This window comes from Larus michahellis, chromosome 1, assembly GCF_964199755.1.
Source record: "Larus michahellis chromosome 1, bLarMic1.1, whole genome shotgun sequence".
Classification (NCBI taxonomy): Eukaryota; Metazoa; Chordata; class Aves; order Charadriiformes; family Laridae; genus Larus; species Larus michahellis.
This window is the reverse complement of record NC_133896.1, coordinates 67,508,163-67,529,361: the sequence shown is the minus strand read 5'-3', so window position 1 is coordinate 67,529,361 and position 21,199 is coordinate 67,508,163. Positions and strand designations below refer to the sequence as shown.

Genomic DNA, 21,199 nt, shown 5'->3' with positions numbered 1-21,199 from the left:
TGTCACTCAAAGTAAAACCGAGGCAGATACCTGAAACTGCCAGCTATCAGGAAGTCAATGGGGATCTGCGACATACTGGAGGTGAAGCCTCAGCGCACGGGGCTACATCAGTGAAATTGAGCAGAGGAGCACAGCAAGCATCTGCCCCAGGAAGCAGCCCCAAGCAAGCAGGATCAGATACATACCGACACATGCCCATTACAGAGCAAAATAATAATTTTCAGTTTGTACTATTTCCCTTCGAGCAAGAACACACACTTGCAGCATTCCTTACAAGATCCAGCAGCAGTGCTTCTGCCCAGCCCCATTTACTGTGTACTCCGATGCAATAGTCACACAGGGAGACAATACCATTGTAACACCAAAAGGCAGTCTTGGAGAAATCCATTGTCTTTTAAATCCGATTGTTGGTGAGATGTGAAGACTTTAGTATTTTAATTAAGATATATATATATATATATTTAAAAAGCTCTTGATTATTCCAGACATAATTTTTTCCACCTACTTGTACATTACAGGGATTGGAATGAGTCTGCTACATCAGTCTCAGATGTACTTAGGGAGAAGTTTATGTAACAATTTCTAGTCAGCCTTCGAATTCTGCTTGTCTGACGGTGAGTGACTGTGTATATTCACTGCTGTGTTGTTCCTTCAAAGTAGTCTGACAGGCATTAATATGCACTTGATCTTCCTTGTGTCAGTCAAAGCAGAAAGGCTATTTATGTTTACCACTTTTGATACCTTTTCTTGGTAAAAGAACGATGGCTGGTCTTTTCCTTTGTTTTTAGTTGATATTTATAGGGACAGAGAAGAGATGGAGAGACAGAGAGAGGGAAGGTTTGTGTGCGCATCCATGCACACATGCATGCACCATCTAAGAGCGCAAACATGACCGCAGATGGCCATGGAGAATTACTGTTGCTATTTCACTGGCTTACTTGGCGATTACTGAATTTTACTTTTGTTCTTACTGTAGTCCAAGACAACGTAAGGATCTGCCACTTTTATTTTTACTGTTTCAGTTGCATAAAAGGGGGTTTTTGGTGGTGACTGAAACAAAGCTACAAGACAACTTTTGTCAAGGCAGGTAACACCGAAACCATGATATGCAGATGAGGCTCATTGTTTACAGCATTTTCTTTCTCCACTGATTTTATAATTACTTTAATTACATCATAGCTCTTACACTCTACTGATCTAGCAGTTAGATTGGGAGATATTTGCTAAATAAAACCCATAATTGCTACAATGTAGGCATAGTATAAATCATCAGATGACAACTCCTAGATTCATTACAGATAATAGAGTTAGGTGTGAGAGGGAATGCTGGATAACCACCTTGACTTAATGACAAAACCAAACAGGACTTCAATGCTACAGGAAATCTGGCAGAAAAAGAAGCCTTCAGAAAAGTTCACAACCAGAGCTTCTCAGCGCTCATAAGTACTTCTCTAATGTAACTTCCTTCTTGGAGGACTGAAGATCAGATCCTCGGTGTTGGAATAGTAAACAAACCAACGCTTTCAGTCCATCGCTGAATTTAACAGAGGAGATAGTCTGCACTCAGGTCGGTAGAGATGAATCACTGCTTAATAGTCCTGCCTGCTTGAACATGGAAATAATACTAGAGCAAGTACCCAGGCTTAGCTGGCTCAACGATGGGCTAACACAGCAAGCTCATTTGGCCAAAGCCTGCACCAGCCCTGACCATCTCACTGGCTGGACTAATTGGGGTTCTTTGACCTCAGTTTTTAAACCAGCTGTTTCTGCAATATCACAAAGTTTCAGTTTCTCCCAAAATACAGGAAACGGGAGAGAATGAGAAATAAAGGACAGCTAAAAAAAGAACAAATGAAAAAAGGATATCCCATTATATGAAAAAGGTGAGGATGGACTGAGGAGTGACTGTAAAATCACTATGATGGCTTTTTTATCTGGTGATCTCTACAGATGGATTTGCAATTACTGGCAGTCTCTCTCTCTCTTCTTTTCTTAGTTGTAGGTTTCAAAAGTGATTAGTGAGTTTGAGTGTTGATCTTAAGGCACTTTAACAAAGGCTGACTTTCAGAGGGCAGACACTTGCTTTCCGAAAATTGGCATACTTTCAAATGTCTGAAGTTAAATAACTGTAAGTAAAAGTACCTGCATAGAATCACAGGGTTGGAAGGGACCTCTGGAGAACATCTAGTCCGACCCCCCTGCCAGAGCAGGATCACCTAGAGCAGGTTGCACAGGAATGCATCCAGGTGGGTTTTGAATATCTCCACAGCCGGAGACTCCAGCACCTCTCTGGGCAGCCTGTTCCAGTGCTCTGCCACCCTCAAAGGAAAGAAGTTCTTCCTCACGTTTAGGTGGAACTTCCTATGCACAAGTTTGTGCCTGTTACCTCTTGTCCTGTCACTGGGCACCACTGAAAAGAGCCTGGCCCCATCCTCCTGACATCCACCCTTTAAGTATTTATAAGTGCATGTTATATTCTTATCTGTTTAGAGTGGTTATTTGATATCAAATGGATTATTTTTTCCTCTGTGAAACCCGATGTGGGACTTCAGGCCTAATGTTCATTTTGTATGAAGATAAAGCAAGATTGAGAACAAAGAAATGACTTCTTCATTTCTTAGCTTGGAAATGATGAAAATCTTAATATTCAAGAGATCTGTGTGCTCAGAGGTGGAGCTGGACTAACTATGGGCCTGACCACTTCTTTCCATTACAAGACCTTGTTCTCAGTTGCTTGCCAAATATTAACAAATTGTGCTGAAATTTTCCCTGACAAGGTGTCAGCCTCACCCAGGATTTTTTGGGGACAATTTAAGCTACCTCCTTCACACACCATGGGCAGCATTCTTGTGTAAAAAATTGGTTCACGTGGTTAAAGACTGTGGCACTTTACTGTGATACACAGGCTCACATAAGAGGTGAATTAAAATTACATTGCAACCTTCATTTTGGACAGTACTACGTTTTGAGTTATTAACATTAGAATCTTAATATTCATTTAAACTAGGGATTTCTGAGGTAAGTGGATGAGAAAAAACAACAAAAAATTCTGCCTTGTAATAATACCACGCAACCATGAAATAAACGTATGTTATTTGCTTTTATGATTTATGGTACCAAAATGGATTGTAGTGTTTTAAAGTGATAGTTAATTATTTCAGTTTTTCCTACACCTGAATCAGAGTTCTGTTTATTTTTGGAGGACTTTAATGAGCTATGATAATACAGAATTATAGCCACACCATCTCTCAAGTTTAACTTTAATGGTGTTGATTATGACTTTATAAACACCTTCTCTTCTTTAATTTGACAACGTCCCTTTTACCTTAAATTACTTATATGCCCTGATGTGGTTCTTGTCTAGGAATTCTCTAAAAAAATATTATAAATTCACAGAAACAACTAACTTGAAAACCAAAGACAATTATTATAAGATACGAGTAGTGGTTTGAAAATGCGTATTTCAAATTTGGATTGTTGACTTAAGCGTAGGGCATAATTTACTAGTATAGTTTCCTTTACACTGTTCTATGAAACCATAAAGCTGATGGAATATGTAGTTAATTTCTCTCTCCATCTATCCTTCACAAACTACATCTTCTACATACTATCCTTCACTACACAAACATATCACCATCTTACAGACATACTGAGTAAGATATTTCCTTCTACTGTCTACATTTTTCAATGCTCCTTCTAGATCACCCTATGTTTTTTAATCTTTTATTTTTATTTACTGTTCAGAAGAAATATTTAAGATAAGAAGTACCTTTTGGCTGCTACACATCAAAAGTTTTAAGGTTTCTTCTTGAACAAGGCATTCTTAAATTCTATTTAGAGAAACTCCCCCAAATCTCTTCTCAAAATAGACATCATTTCCAGCTGTCTGTAATGGGGCTGCTGGTATTTCGAAGTCAGGCGCTATCTTACTGATTCCCAAATCAAAGTCAAGTTTCCTTCAGGAAAAAAATGTTGGTACCCTATGTCTTTACAAGGACTACCTATCACATATAGTGAGCATGTCAATCTAAAATCAATTTCAAGTCTGTGACTGGAACCAGGACTTCCATAAATATTCACGCAGTGCTTACTTCTGAAGCAACACATACACATATATCTACTGCATCTCTCAAGTACATACAGAGCCAGTTTTTATTTGCAGAACATATGCACACAAATATCTCTGTGTGTAAACTACCCATCTGAAGGCTGTGATGGCCATGCCCCAGACGATTAGCATAAATTTTCATTCTCTCTTTTTTTTTTTTTAGAGGATAATAATTGCAATAGAACTCAAGAAATACTGATCTCCATCAATGACACATTTTAGAACACTTGAGTTTTAGCTGGTTAAGGCAGAATTGATAGCAGAAATTAGAACCAAAGGTAAAACACAGCAAGAGAATTAGAATAAAAAGCAACAGCTTCCGTCGAGTTTAAATCAAGGAGAATAGCAGCAAACCTCCTTTGGACTGTGGTCAGAACCACTGTGACATGAGTTGAATGCAGAGACTGTTAGAGCTTGTACTTGACATAAGTAGTTCCTGTTTGACCTCAGAAAAAAAGCGTAATTGCAACAGACCCAAACAGCAGCAGCAGCAGCAGCCGGGCAGCCAGCAGTGACATTCCACCCCGTAGGAAACAGAAGCCTTATACAGAGCACTCACTTTCCCAGGAAGTCCCACACAAACCCCCCTACGTGTTGCGGTGCAGGGACTGACACCTGGTAGGGAGGGTGCAATTTGCGGGAGGCGTGCTTTCTGAGAAAAGGCATAGTCAAAAAAACTCCCGCACGGTACAAAACAAAACAACTCGTGGAACCAGGACGTGACAGTATGAATGGAAAGAAAAAGCAAGGAAGGAAACAGAACACAAAATGAAAAGTTACAGAGAGACAGGAGATTGTGGAATGGCAATACAAAAAGCAAACAGTTAGTTATAAAGAAAGTGAATAACCAGACAGCTACAAAACCCTCTACACCACCACAATCTGGGGACAGAAACAAAACTTATAGGGCTGTTCACCCACAGAAGAAATGTGGACTTATGGCCCACCGTCCTGTAAGAAGCAGCAAAATCCTGCCCACAGAGAATATAAATTAATGAGGTTGTGCTTTCAATCTCATGTTATCTCTATAGAGTATTTTTCAGACTTTTGCATAGCATGCACCATATTTAATACATTATTTTTTGATATCTTTCCTCTCATTCACAGCTGAAAAACAACATCCCCCATCCCCCACCCTTTAATTGCAACAGTTACTGAACAGTGGAAGCATTTCCCTCAATTTTAATTTGAACTTAATGGCAGCTTTGCTATCACTGAAAAGGCTTAGGAGAACAGTTTCCTGATTTTCATTTCATCTTCCTCTCCTCCTATCTTTTCTCCTTCTCTGTTCCCCTATCCATACCTCCCTAATAAGCGACTCATTGCTTCTCTTCTATGGATGAAGCCGTGTTACTATTTCTCTACTCCTGACAATGTAAGGTCTAGTTGTCACATATTACTAGCATAAGGAAAAACTCTAGGGAGAGACTCTCTTTTGAAAAAATGCCATGCACTAAGAAAGTACAGTTATTCGCTGAATATGACTTATTTCTTCTCATCTTGCTCTACGTGTAATTATAACAGTTTCTGATGGGCACAGCAATCTTCATTGTTTTGCTTGCTGACAAATGCTTCTGCAAGCACTAGGGTTCTTCTTTGCACAGCAGAGTTTGAAAAGCTATAGAAGCATTAGAATTCAAGATCATTTTTGGCTCACTTTGCAAGGACCACAGTTTAGGAAGGACTTTTACAGGAAACCAAGACTCCAGCTCTAAAATATCCATGTAACATGCCTGGATATATCAGTTCATCCATGAAAGAAGACTTTGTAAACAACCATAGTAGATAAAATTAGGATCAACCTATACATTTAATAGGCATGTTAAAAACTCTGTGTAAAAACTCGCAAGGAGAAAACAAGCTTCCAGAGAACAGGGGCGTGGGAAAGCAGTTGGAAACAACTAAGGCCAAATAAAAAGTTCAACAATTATTCAGAAAAAGAGAAATTACTAGTCAAAACCTTACTACAAAGTATCCGAAATCTTGTATCTTTTTCTCCAGTGCCCTGACTATATTACAGTTCCACCTGAAAAATCATTTCAGGTGTTGATACTTCACTAATTCACCACACTAACAGCATGCACCTTAGGTCTCTAGATCTTGAAGACCTTTTCCATTTCCACTTACAGTTGTTAGAGAACATGAATGTTCTTTTTTTTTCCCCTTGATTTACACAGCTGCTGGCAATCACATGATAACAAAAGTAGTTTTTTCTTTGACATAGCTGAAATACCTATTCTAATCACTAGAAATAAAAGAAGACATATTCTGTTTTATCTTAGTACTAGTAGAAAAGACAGCAAGTTGAAAAGAGAGGAGGACCACTCCATTTTTTTTACTAAGAGCAAAGATCAGGTGCTAAGAAGGAATCGATAGCACTGAATAGTCAATGTATCCACCAAATTGTTATGGAATGATGTCCAGTCATTTCAGGGGTTTTATGCTTTCATTGATATAGTAAGAATTTGGTCTGTGACTGAAATAGCAAGAAACTACCACTTTAACATGATAAACAATAATTGCTTTGCAGATCTCTAGAACTGCATCTTTTCAAAGAAAGATTTCCTTTCTAAGTCTTTGAAGACAGTATGCCAATGCTTTTATCTGTAAAAGAGAAGGAGGCCCATCTTCTTTTCTTTTATTTGTTATTTTTGCTTTGTAGACTATAAACTCTTGTGATTCCAGGCCACTTATATGTGTTTGACATTGCAAGCCCCAATCTTGATTAGAGTCTCTGAATGTTAATGTAATTAAAAAAACAGAATTGCATTAAAAGTGTGCATAAGAAAATTCTCTTCCTGCCATACCAATCTCCTCTAGGAATCAGGTTGAGGAATGATAAATGTCTCTGACTTGCTTTTCCTAAACAGTAACTACTTCTGCACACAGAAATAATTCAGGCACTATGAACGTACTTCTTCCCCGTACCGTATTTCTACCAGAATTTTGTTGCTTATACCCTGGTCCCTAGTCAACTTACATGCTGCCCTAAGATGATGACATGATGAACTTCACACTGAAGATGGGCACCTCTAAGGGACTGAAAAAATCACCCAGACAAACATGACTTTTAACTGCTATTTAGCTTTTTCATGGCTATGCTTAACGCACCTACTCTATCAACCTATAGCCTGAGTGATCTGCTGGATACATCATGTATCAATGAGCTGAAAGTTATACCCCTTAGGAAAAAAGGGAAGACAGTTAAAAAGGACATATCCTCACTTTTGGATATTCAAGCTTACACCATAGGTATAAAGAATTTAGGTTAAATAAAATAACATCTTAAACAAAGCTAACAGGATGCTGCTTACAATTACAAAGAGAGAAGAAACCCAACTGACAAGTTGAACTGTTTCACAGCTCTGTCACTTTCAAGAAAACAAGAATGGACTTCTTAGAAAAGATGTTCTCAAATCATTCAGAGGGGCCCACAATTTGACTATTATCAGACAATGAACAATAACCATTGCCATCACGCAGAACCTGGTATGTCCTCTACTCAGTTTCCCTAATCTTCCTGACACTAAATGCAGAGCAATTAAATAGCGATGGGACAGAAATTAGAAAGAAAATTGTGGCACAAGGCAAATGGGAATAATCAAATTTCCATTTTGTGGTTCCAACTTAGTGATTCTTCATGGTGGATCGTAAAGAGAAAAAAAAAACCAAACAGGTATTACTGCCTAGAAACTCCCTCTTCACCCACTGTAGTGTGAGAAAGTGACAGGAAACAGAATCTGTTTCAGGTATTTCCCAAGATCTTCTATTTATGATTGTGATACAAATGTCACGGAACTATAATAAATTATAATTTTTTTGGGGGGTACTGAAGTCTAGGAAAAATATCTGAGCGCCCTGGCGACAACAGAAAGATGGAAAATGCTGAGAAGCGCTGAATCACATTTTGTTTGGACAAAAGCAAATCTGTTCATTTGGCTTCACATGAGCCAAAGTTTACCTGTGTCCCTACCAGTACAAAGAGTTTCGATGCCACTTGCCGGAAGAACCTGAGTAACTAGTATGACAAGTGCTTAAAGGTAATTTTTCTTATCTGTTTTTTTTTTGAGAACCATGCCTGAGGAATCTTTTAAATCAAGAGAACAAATTGTTCTCCAAACACATCACAGCGTTGGCAACTTTTCCTACCATCTCCATTCCCTTACAGATCTATATGCTCTTCTAGTTCTATCTATATCAGCCCTATTTTTGAGCAGCCAGGTAATGAAAGCACACAGTAAGACATCTTTTCACTTACAATCTGCCAAAAAAGGCAGAAAAACTCTAAACAGACTTTCCCAAAATAGGCACAAAATGGACTAAGTTATCTCTAACTTTAATCAGCTCTTTTGCTCCTCTAGGAACTTTATACCATTCTCACCTCTCCAGTTCTGCTATCTTCTTATCCTTATCATTCTTCTCATTTTCCATCTCTTTCAAGATTTCAAGAAGACGATCCACTTCAGCTTGAGCCTTGCTAGATTCTTCCCGATACCGTGTTACCTCCCTTTCCAGCTGCTGCATACGATCACTCAGCTCCGGGCTGGCCCTAGCCTCCAGTGTTGCTTCATGAGCCTGTAAGAAAAAGGTTCAAGAAAAAACACTTCATTCACACATGTATATTTTATAGATACCATGATGACTGCAAAACACTATCTAGATACCTATTTCAAAATTGCAAGATTAATTATTACACAGAAACAAATATACAGTGCATATGCAACTTTTAAGTATGGGGAAATACTTTCTAGGGAAGTAACATTCAGAAAACAAATCAAATTTTTTTTTAATTCTGTCTAAAAAAATTAAGTGATTTTTTGATCTGAAAGAATTGACATAAGAAGTAAAAATATGAAAAAAGTCAAACTCCTTCAAAAGGAAAGAAAAAGCAAAGTAAATGTGAGTGGGCATAAAAATTCTTAAAGTACACTTCTAAAACAGTGACATGTCTGTAGGATTAGTTACCTGAGGTATTTTTAACTTAAATAATCTAGAAAAACCCATCACAGGTTAATAGCCTTCAACAGCTACATCAGCATGCAGAGTCAGATAGATTTGCACAGATGGTGCTATGTACTGAAGTCCTTGCTAGTCATCTGAGCCGTGAAGACTAGGACTAAAATGAGTCTGACTACCTACTGAAAATATCTTCACCTAGCTATCTAGGAAATATGTTTTTTAATAACCAGACTATGAGGACAAAAAGCATCAGAGGACTGCGGAAAAAATGAATCCAATTAAGAGTTTTTTTTAATTATTTTTTTTAACAGCTTGGTTTTTTAATTTCTTAGTGAAATTAATTCAACAGTTCCCAAACATACTAGAGACAAAGAAAAGGCAGCATTTATGCCGGAGTTTAAACCAGCAGTCTAAGGACTATCTTTTCATTCTCCCCCTGCCCCTCTGCTCTTGGATCTTGAAACATTGTTTGATACCAATTAAAGCTCTTTTGGAATGGCTCAGATTTGCTTTTGTGAATAGCAGGTTTGGTGGAGCTATGCTGCCAACCGAGATTGCCTGCAAGCTCCAGGCCTTTCTCTCCTCTGAAACAGACACAAAACAGAAAATAAGAGTACAGAATTTTCCTGCCTCACTGTGTGCAGCTGTGGAAAGTTGTTTTACAAGCTGCCAATGTTCTGCTCCAAAGCACAGTAAGTCTAAATCCAATAGTATAGGACTCTGTTGCTTTTAAAGGTAATTGGACAGAACTGCAGCAGCATAAACCTCAGGGTTAGAAGCTGCTGCTTGCAAAAAACCAAATAACAGCAAAAATAAATTTGGCTAAAACTGTTTAGTTATTCAGTAAAATAAGACTGGTGGAAAAATATCCGTTCATTGACCCCAACATTTTTGCCTTGAAGTCTCTTGTTTTTAATTAGGTCCGTTAAAGCCAAGGCCACATTTCAGTAAAATCCAGAATCTCAGAGCCGAATATTCTAAGACTGAAGAAGGCCTTGATGCTTTTCTTTACTGAGAGTATAACTTTGGGATGGATCTTTGTTGTCCAAATACTGGAATGCTTCATATTCCAGGGCCTTGGCCCTGCAGTGGCCTGCTTGAGGGTCAATGCTAAACTGTTTGGGTTTTCTTTTTTTTTTTTTTAAGCAGGAGTTCCAGAAAGATGGAATTTTATCCTAGAATGAGATCCCTTGGTCTCCTGGGCAGGTCTCAAGAGGAGTGCCCAACAACCATAGAAGTACAGAACTCCTTCCTGAGGCAATGTGCGAAGGAACACTTAAAAGGCTCCCCACTTCTGAGACTTTCGAGTCAAGCCCTGTCGCTCCTCTGTCACTGAGCTGTAAAGTCTGAAAATCCTGCTACTGAGACCCAGCTCCATGTGCATCCCTGGAGAGCCTGGAAGCTTTGAGAAACCTTTCGGAGGGTTGTGTATGCTTCCAGATTCCTTACTGCCCCATAAGCACTTTGAAGTATAAACCCTTGGAAAGGACTCTCTAAGGCAAGTGGAAGTCTAAATAATGTGTTGCCAAGATGATGGCAGGAGGACACTGCAGCAATGAAACTGTTAAGCATGCTGGTTCCATGAACAGCCACAAGCATCACGGAACATACTCTGCTTTTGAAGAAGAATGTTGGTGGGTGTTCCTGAAATGCCTTAACGGGATTTCCAGCCTGCAGGAAATCTGAAATATTTGATTCCATTTCATTTTGAACCTAAATTTCAAACAAAACTTCCATCCTTCCCTCCCGAATACTGTTTTGCAGGAACTAGGAATCTGGTATTTTTGGCCATCTATAAATCTGCTGGGGGGCATCTATATTCTCCTAAGAGACACTACTGACAGAGTCAAGTCTGGTTTTCACCAGACACAGAGCCTGAATTCTTCTGTACTGGATTTAGGTATGTTTCCAACATCTCAAATTGTTTGTTTTAATAAATACTCCTCCAGGCTCTTTAAAGTCATCCAAAATACATAATCAGATAATCAAGAAACTTCTTTTAAAAAAAGCAAAGCTAGGCTGCTAGCCTAGATTACTAAACTGTCAAATTCAAAATAAGTTATAAGACCTAATGCAATTCTACTGTTAGGACAGTCCTGATTTATATCACTCTGTGCTAAAAAAAGCATCTCCACAACAACGCAAGAGACACTACTGAGAAGAGGAAACCAATTTTCTTTTTCAGAAAATTAGCCAACAAGTCAGTGTGTCTGGTTCTTATAGAACGAAAGGGCTATTTACACGACATAAATTATTAGTTAAGACATGTAACACATGTTATTTGTATATAATGCACATAAGTATGGATACTTTCACCTAACACAAAGAGAACGTTATGCGATATGGTGTAAACTGGAGACCACTTCCTGAGTTGTGAATTACTGACTGAGTGACTTTGGTCCATTTTGTGGGTTATATACAAAATACGTGTTACATGACCATATCTAAAATCCTACTGGATTCATTTATTGTATAGGAAAGAAAACCAATGCATTTCGAGGTTTCCCACAAACTCACATCAAGATCTGGAACAGAAGAAATTGGCTACCTTCCCAATGCAACATTGTGCAAAATAATTCAGTATTATTTTTTTTAACCAAAAAGAAAGTTAAACACAAATAATGAATTCTTATACTCACAGTAAAAAAAAAAACAAAACCAAAAACCAAAATAGAACGCACAACTTCCCCTGCCCACCAAAGGTGCACAAAAATTCCAAAATAAGGCAGTAATTTCATTTTCAAAACAGAAGGGAAATATAAAGGGACAAATGCACCACGACAGTTTCTGCTGTATTAAGAGACTACAAGAAGTGCATTTCAATAGGTTCAACTTTCAGCTCTGCCACCTCTTAGCATAGCTACTAACAAATATGCAAATGTATAGAAGTATGATAACAAGATAAATAAATTGAAAAAGCAGCTTGCCTAGGGTGAAGGGAACATTGCATTTTCTCCTCTGACAAGCGACAAATAAGAAACGGTATGTTTACAAAGGCCATTGAGTTTACCTGATTACAGGCTATTTTAAACCTCTTAACTGTTACCACTGACCCTGTCATTAGCTCTCCATGTCTGTTCCAGTGCACAGTCAAACAGGAGAATTTAAGCTACTTTCAAGAGCACAAACTTGCATGTTTGATTCTGCATTGATATGCATAAGAAACAGTCACATTTTAGCTAGACAGCAGCACCTTCTTAAGCTATGTCTTTATTGGCAAAGCTCATCTGATCAGTATTAATCTTTGCCAGTGTGAATATAATTTCAAATTCTAAGTGGTTCAGGACTGAGAATAGTTTAAGCTTACTGCTCAGTTTAAGCTTACTACTCTGGATATGCTCTTAAAGTTCTTAAGAGTGACTATAAACTAAGAGGGGGTTTAACGTCTTTCTGCTTTTCTGCTCTTAGCCATCATTTCCCATCTGGAATGTGGTAAGTGATGGGGTGAGTGCTTCAGGTACCTAAAGAATAAAAGAAAGAGTGATTGTTCCTCAAATAAAAGTAATATAACGTCTATTGCTTCCACAGAAAATCAGCTGAAAAAGCCAACTTCTACAATTAAAACAAAGATGACCAATGTTTCACAGAAATAAGCACTATTTACAGACGTAAAGGAGAAGACGACCAAACATATTTAACATAATTTTCTAAGTTGATATTTCTTGTGCCAAAAAAATCTTTACTAAGAGGAAAGGTGATCTTACACAGCTTAAAGTGTGCCAGAAGTAGGGAAGAAAACAATAGTGAAGATCTACTTTAAAAGTTCTAAAATATAAGTAAAAATTCCAAACATTATGACTAAAATTCCAAATCAATATTCCTAAAAGATTAACTAAATAAAACAGCAAATAATTCACAGCAAACACTTTCTACTTTTACCTATGAATTGAGACAGCAAATTCAGTTTAACGTTTCATGTACAAATGTTGCCAAGAACTTTTGGCCACAAAGTAGAAGTTCCCAAGAATCTGAAATCCCATTTTAATCCACCCTCCTACCTCCAAGTGTGCCTCACATCTCCTAAAAATAGTAAACGCACAGACAATTACAAAAATATATGACGACTATTTACTGCAAAAGACAAACACATATAACCATTTTCTTTATTTTTCCTATTGTGAAGGCAGCAATTCAAGTGATAAAACGTGTGCGCTGCCTTCTGTCACGTCTTTATTAGTTTCAACAAAGTTACAAATTTGAAAAACAGCCAGACTTGCTCCTCCTTTAGTTCCAACACTCTAAACACCATGTGCTCTAACAGCTTTCCAAAAACGCTGTTCTGGAATTCAGAGGCTCGGAGAATTCTCTGATATCCTATGTACCAGAAAAACTTGCGTCTGTCACAAAGAGTTGTTTGTTAACTTATTATTGACAAGATCTTTTAAATGGCTAGTCTCTGTTAATGTGACTGTAAATTTTTGACACTGAATAAGCAAGCATTTGGTTGGAATCATTTAATAAAGAAGGCTGAAAGCCTACATAAGAGAAAGATGCCTTGAGAAAACCCATTACTGAAAAAAAATGTATCTTCAGAAAGATATGAGTTCCCATTGTCGTTATTAAAATTAACAATTTGCTCTCATTGGAATTTACACCAACACAAGACGTGTACAAAGACAGGAGGGAAATGCCCAGATGCCCAGATAACGGCTGTCTTTGAGAGCATACTTCAGCCCCCCCCCCCGCCTCCTCTGAACTAGGATTTACTCACCTGGCCACAGGCTACTATTTTACAGAAACAGCACTTACTTCAATGCACAGAAGGGAATCACTCAAGTAATGAGCAGATATTCGGTATTTGTTCTTTGATATTCAGGTACGGCTCTATGCCTTATTTACTCAAAATTACACAGGTGACACGAAAAAAAAACCAACCCAGTTTTCTTTCTATCATACTAATCACGACCGTAGGTTGTTATTTCCTGGCAAACGGTAACAAACTTCACTTCTCAACACCACCAGAGGGAAATGAGGATTCGTTACTATACCTGTTGTGCAGGTGGAAAACTGAGATGCAAAAATATCCTGCCTTATTCTCTTAACGCTTTCCTACTATTAAAAAAAAAATAAATCTATAATCTAATTTCTCTAGATGATTAACATCTTTCTTACATAACTTTGGCTCATTCTTTGAGCATTTTTTCACACAATACTGAAGACTGCAAGCGTCTGGCAGAGAATAATTTATTTATAGAATATTATTAACAACCACTTCACAATAGAAAATGAGAAAGGCCACACAAGGTTGCATTGGCCATTTCCTAGCTTTTGGATATTTAATTTTTCAAAATGAATGTTGTCTTAACAAGGTTTCTGAGAGGGGTAGAGTAGGTAAGTTTAATTTTTTAGGTATAAGAAAATCAGGGGGAAAACCCCTCCAACTTTCTACTGCATGAGATGATGCTGACATTGTCATGAATCATCAACAGGACTGGAACTTCAAAAGCCACAACACAACCTCTTGTGCCTTATCCTCTATGTTGGCTATATCATATTGGGGAATAAAATGCACAGCTTGTTCCCACATTTCATATTTTCTGACTTTAGAGTAATGGAGAGTCTCAGAAACTGTAGAGTGTTTTAAAAACACATGTAAAGTGTTAAAAAACAAGTTAAACTAACGTATTTCTATATTTTGTTCTCGAAAACAGTGAGCTGTTATGGATGGGAGTTTCTTTCAAAAAGCCACAAAACCAAACAAAATCTCAGGCTCAAACAACGTAAGAAACTTCAGATAAAAGATTTAAAAGGTTTTGCAAAACCATAAACAATTGATAAAAGAATCTATTTAATAGGATGCATTAAATGAGTTTAGTAACAGACTGTACCAGTGCAATCTACAGGATAGGAGGCTGGCAAATTATTTTAAAGTGGAGGAATGTATCAATTTACCAGAAAAGTCCCGAGTCTCCTTTTCATACCTGAAAACAAAATACCTTTGGGGAAAAAATATTCTGTCATGAAATGCTAAATAATGAAATCCTTCAAATGCCATATCCACTAATCTTATATCCTTTAAGAAAAATATGTAATTGTTTCCTAATCTTTGTGCACCAAATACCTTAGAATATTTATTAATGACTGTTTTTACATATAATAAAAAACCTCAAAATACAGTGTAGGAATTTTTATGCCCTAACAAAATTCATTATTATTTCTGATATTCCTAACAAAATGCTTTCCCGTATTGCACATAGAATCATAAAATCGTCTAGGTTGGAAGGGACCTTTAAGATTATCAAGTCCAACCATTAACCTAACACTGCCAAAACCACCACTAAACCATGTCGCTAAGCACCACGTTTATCTGTCTTTTAAATACCTCCAGGGATCATGATTCAAGCACTTCCCTGGGCAGCCTGTTCCAATGTGCAACTCTTTTCCTAAATCTAGTCCCATAAATGCATTGTATTATCTGCTCTATTAAAATAATTTATAATACAGGATGTCGCAAAAACTGAACTATAAAAGCACCAGGAATTCTCTGACCTGGAGACAATGACTGTCGGGATACACAGCTACATTTACTCTGAACATTGCTGAGAGTAACACAGATACCAGACTTCCGAAAGTTTTGTAACACGATTTTTGATGCACACAGTCACAAAAGAAATCTCTGATGAAAACCACCTTGGATTACGTAATTTACAGTGTCAAGATACTATTATACAAACACTCCTTGAAAGGAGTGCTCTTTGACATCAAACAGAAGGCTGGTAATAGGGTCCAAAATTAAACTGACATAGGACCAGTGAGCTTAATGGTTACACAAGTTTTTAAGCAATCTTTTAGTTGCTGTAACTTAATTATTATTTCTAATGCGCTGCTGTACATGGTGTTACAGAATACTTTCACGCAAGAAGCTTGATTTGCATAGAAATTCTACATTCTTGCTCTGAAAATGCATGGACAATGGAGATGAAAGGAAAGCTACAAGACGCTGCAAGCAACTGAAGCAAAGGGAAACAAAAACATTGGCACAATATTAAGCTGTCCAAACAAAAAACAAGTTAGACTAATGCAGCCAAAAAGCAAAAGCAAAAGCAAAAGCCTCCTAAGGAGGCTTTTTTTCAGCATGACTGGTCAGACATACTATAGCATTTTGTTTGTATCCATACCATCTAATACCCACTACTAAAGTAATTCACCAATATACCCTGTGTTGGCCCAAATATAAAAGCAAAGGTGAATAGACATGCAACACAGAAAATTAAATGGGGTTGGCAATAGCCTCTCAGATTGCCAGGGAACTTACTGGCTTGGATGGATGACTCAATAAAACTTCAGGATGCTAAAGGAAGAAAGAAGACAGGAAAAGATGGGGAAAATTTGGGATAGGAACAGCGTGAGAGAGAAAAAGAAAAGATGCAACAAGAAAAGAATTTAAAATAATAGCTGCAACATTCATTTAATAAGACAACAGAATCTTACTTTGTGGTTTTAGCATGTATTACTAACCAGCTTTTGAAACATGAGAAACATGGAGTTACTCTCATGCAAGTTCCAGACAGTTTTGTCCAGTCCTCAAATACTTAACATAGTCCTGTGTTTGGGTTTACAGATGAAAGTTTTATAGGTCGAGCAGGACCTTCTAGTGCTTCACTTATATCAATTACAAGACAGCTACATTGTTTAGAAAACTAATTCAGTAACTGGCGTTATCTAAACGCTGAACACAATTGCTGTTTTTTTACTTTAATTTTTACAAGACATCCTGATTTCCCTGGTAGCATTTTTCTTTAGAGGTTGCTGTCACGGTTTCATTTGGGATAGAGTTAACTTTTTTACCAGCAGCTGTTATAGTGCTATACTTTTGGATTTGGGATGAGAAATACTTTTGATAGCGCACTGGTGTTTTTTGTTGTCATTAGGCAGTCAAGACCTTTTCTGCTCTTCATATCGCCCCACCAGCGAGTAGGCTGCGGGTGCACAAGAAGCTGGGAGGGACAGAGCCAGGACAGCTGACCCCAACTGACCAAAGGAATAGGCCATACCATATGATGTCAGGCTCAGCATATAAAGCTGGGGAAAGAAGGAACCGGGGGCCGTTCAGAGTGATGGCATTTATCTTGCCAAGTAACCATTATGCATGATAGAGTCCTGCTTTTCTGTAGATGGCTGAACACCTGCCTGCCGATGGGAAGTAGTGAATGAATTTCTGGTTTTGCTTTGTTGGCATGCGCTACTTTTGCTCTACCTATTAAACTGTCTTTATCTCAACTCATGAATTTTTCCTCACTTTTACTCTTCTGATTCTCTGTCCCATCACAACTGGGGGGAGTGAGTGGCTGTGTGGTTGTAGGTGCTAGCCAGGGTTAAACCGCAACAGTTGCTATGCTGAATATATCATTTATTGTCCCTTCTTTAAAAAAACAAATCACCAGTTGAGAACAAAAAAAAAAAAAAATAGTATTTCTATCTCATCTACCAAAATTATCAGTAATATTTTCAGTTGTGGCAGGAAATCCATATTCACAAAATTAAAAAGCACCAGAGCCTGCATTACACTAACTGAGCTAAAACTTGGGAAACATTTTGGATCAACATTTCATTCAGTAATATTTTTCCTGTCTTTGAAAGATACTATCCTCCTGAACTTGAAAGAAGAACACCGCAGCCGAAAAAAACATCCTCTGAGTGAGCTTGTTGAATCTAGTGATATTTTCCTGGCAGGGTATCACTGCTAACATTCTATGATGAAAAGTTCCTAGAACTGCACCAAGGGGAAGTTTGTTAACATATGGTTTTGGAATCTTTCTTTTCTCTAACCTTGATCCCTTTTTCAAATAAGGAAGATATCTATAGGGAGAAAAACTATGCACTGGAAATGAAGACAGACAAAAATCCGCTCATCTTTGCTGGAACAAATTCTAGTATTAGTTGGTCTCTCCCAGATTAGAAAAACAAATGAAATGAAGCATATTGTCTCGGAAAGACAAGACAGAAAAAGCTAGGAAGAGTGTGTCCTGAAGAAAAATAACTAGAAGAAAACCTTTTCACTATAAAACTACTACGTTAAAATAGAAGTTAGAAAAAAGATTTTCCTAAGGAAAAAAAAGCCACAGGACGTAAAACCACTTCACAGAAAAACAGGGAGAGAACCCCCGGTGTGTAATTTCCCTCTAATGATTCCATCTCAGCAAAAAAAGAGACTATTTGAGGCAGGACACCAGGCCATGTAAACTCAACAGGGATTTATGGCTTGCTTTCAGCATTCAGAATCTCCCATACTATCACCCGCTGGCAGTAGGCTGACAATTGAGCATAGAAGCAATGACAGCAGAATAATTAGAACATTAAGCATACAGATTTGCACAACCATAGTATAATTATTAAATTACCCAACCCAGAACATAAAAAACACTGCAGTTTTATTCACTGAGACAGGGATCAATATAAAACAGTCATTACTAAGAAGAGGACCAGTAACAATGAGAAGTGGACACCTAGAGTCACACACTGGAGACTGCTTACATGGAAAGAAAAATAGTGTCAGCAACTTTTCAGCACTGCTGCACTCCACTCGGTTAACAAGATTTCTTTTAAGTGTAAAGTTAAATACCTTTTACAGAAAAAGTGAGCCTTCTCAAAGGCTCACTGTTTAGAGATTAGCAACAGTTTTTTTCCAAGGACTGCCCAAATCTTTTTAATCTAATGGCTTAACAGTCGTCCAATTCAGTCTCTTTTGTCAGCTTCTTAACTTCTAAGGCTAATAGATTTAACTGAAAGTACTCAAACTGTTCAGTGGAAATAAGAGGCAAGAGAAACAAGATAGATGTTAGACACATCTCTGTTCAAAATGTAAGGAAAGCAACCTAAAAGGAAGAGATTTTTGCCATTTGCTGTTAAGAGGTACACAAGAAAGGCTGTCCTGCATATATCTTATGCAAAACAGCGCTAAGATAATGTAATAAAACTCAACATAATAAACCTTTAATTCGATTTTAAACTGAATGCTCTTATGTAGCCATTAGTTTTAAGGTTAATTGTGACAGTTATTTGCAATGGTTAACAATGTAGATGTGTAAAACTGAGCTTTTAGAAGCTTTAAATTGGAGCTGGCTTATCTATCATAATTAATCATAAAATAGTGTGGGTTGGAAAGGACCTTTAAAAGTCATATAGTTCAACTTGCCTGCAATAAGCAGGGACATCTTCAACTAGATCAGGTTGCTCAGAGCCCCATCCAACCTGACCCTGAATGTTTCCAGGGAAGGGGCATCTACCAACTGTCTGGGCAACTTGTTCCAGTGTTTCACCACCCTCATTGTGAAAAATTTCCTCCTTTTATCTAGTCTAAATCTACCCTCTTTCAGTTTAAATCCATTACCTCTTGTCCTAGCACAAGAGGCCCTGCTAAAAAGTTTGTCCCCATCTTTCTTACAAGCCCCCTTTAAGTACTGAAAGGCCACAACAAGGTCTCCCCGGCACCTTCTCTTCTCCAGGCCGAACAATCCCAACTCTCTCAGCCTGTCCTCACAGGAGAGGGGCTCCAGCCCCCTGATCATCTTCGTGCCCTCGTCTGGACCTGCTCCAACAGGTCCCTGTCCTTCCTGGGCTGAGAACTCCAGAGCTGGATGCAGTACTCCAGGTGGGGTCTCACCACAGAGCAGAGGATGTTTCAAGGATGACAAGGAACTAATCCACCTTGAAAATGTCAAACTGCCTGAATAAATGTGCAATGCATTTAAAGAGAGAAAGCCTTTTAAAAATACATTTTTCTACTTTTCTGCAAGTGACAAAAAAAATTGGCAAATTAAAAACTGCTGGAAAAACTTACTCATAAGTATAAAACATATTCAAGTGGTTGCTAACTATATTTTCTTGAGTAACTAAAAGTAACTGTGACTTGGTTCTAGAAAGCAAGGAGGATCAGTGGTCGAAGCGGGCTCTTTCGTACAGCATGAAAGCATACTTGGGTTCTAGAGCTTTGATTCCTTTATAAAAAGCTATTGTGGACTGACTTCTTATCACAAAAAAAAAATAAAAATCTTTCTATTGAATTTGAATTTTCCCTTGAATAAGAAGAATGCAGTAGTCCAACATGACACAGTATTTAGAAAAGGAACAAGGTATTGATGGTTTTGTCTCAGTAGGACTTTCGAGAGAGTACTTTAGGGTCTCTACACAGGAAACAATTGTCCAAATGACCTAGTAAACAATAACGCCTGAAGCAGAAGAGCAGATATCCAGAGTATTATAGAAGGGCTTTATACTGCACATAGGTAATGGCAGACTATCAATTTTCTTTGCTTGTAGAACTGAAAGCATCCTGACCGAATGAGGTTAGGTAGCTTCTTTGGATGGGAAGATGCAAATCTATTTGTGTTTACAATACAATGAATTTATATTCATGATTTTTCTCAGAACCAAATTAAGGATACAGTTATTTGTCCCATAGCTATTCTGTACAGTTAATAGCGCTCTTTATACTTGAGCTATTTTCCCATTTTAACCCTCAGGAAAAGGATCACAAGAGAATAGTTCACCCTCTTAATTATTTTCTGAAAAAAAAAAAAAAAGAGATTAGATTATAAAAATATAAGGTCTTAAGAACTGTCTCAGTGTCTTTACGTAATGTTCCTGGATGCCAGCTATTAAGCACAATCCTCTCTAAAATGGAATGCGCAGAGGTAGGCCTAAAGGAATTATAACGAAGAGCTGTCATCACGGTGCAAACTGACTGCATGTTCACCTTTTACCTAGCAGCGCTTCACCAGATTTGGTGGACCTCCACACCCGCTTATACTACTGATATACTCACTGCTTATAGTGAGGAAAGCAATCTCAGGGGAAGCGGTGAAAAGCAGTACATTTACAAATGCTGAATATAAAGATGTATTCCCTAAATAACTGAATTTCCAAAACTGCTTTTTTCAACTATTTGTTATGTGCTCTCCCAGTCAGTAATTACTTTTTAAAAAAAAAAATAAAATAGTTTTATCAATGTTCTCCACTGAAGCTGTCTACCTACAAACTAATACTATCATCCAATTGCTAAAAAAATCTCTGGCAAATTGCCAAATCTTAGCTACAATATATTCCTCAACTCATTATCAGTAGCACACTGACAAAGCGTGAAACTGCAATCCATGACAAAAAATTCAAGTGAAAGGGTCCTTCAGGACTTCT

The 21,199-nt window shown here is 37.7% G+C and overlaps 1 protein-coding gene across 24 annotated transcripts in view; it reads right to left on the bottom strand.

Annotated features, from left to right (window-relative positions):
* ERC1 (ELKS/RAB6-interacting/CAST family member 1) overlaps positions 1-21,199 on the bottom strand; it is a 300,806-nt gene that overhangs the window by 160,772 nt on the left and 118,835 nt on the right. For 14 of the 24 annotated variants that reach the window (XR_012586653.1, XR_012586649.1, XR_012586654.1 and 11 more), the window contains one exon: positions 8,490-8,683. Coding sequence is in view for 13 of the 24 variants with exons in the window: in XM_074584057.1 (XP_074440158.1) it covers positions 8,490-8,683 (194 nt within the window). In the remaining 11 variants the exon portion in view is untranslated. Of the gene's footprint in view, positions 1-8,489; positions 8,684-16,322; positions 16,359-21,199 lie in introns of all 24 variants that reach the window. The other 10 variants (XR_012586646.1, XR_012586651.1, XR_012586648.1 and 7 more) reach the window with 1 other exon arrangement.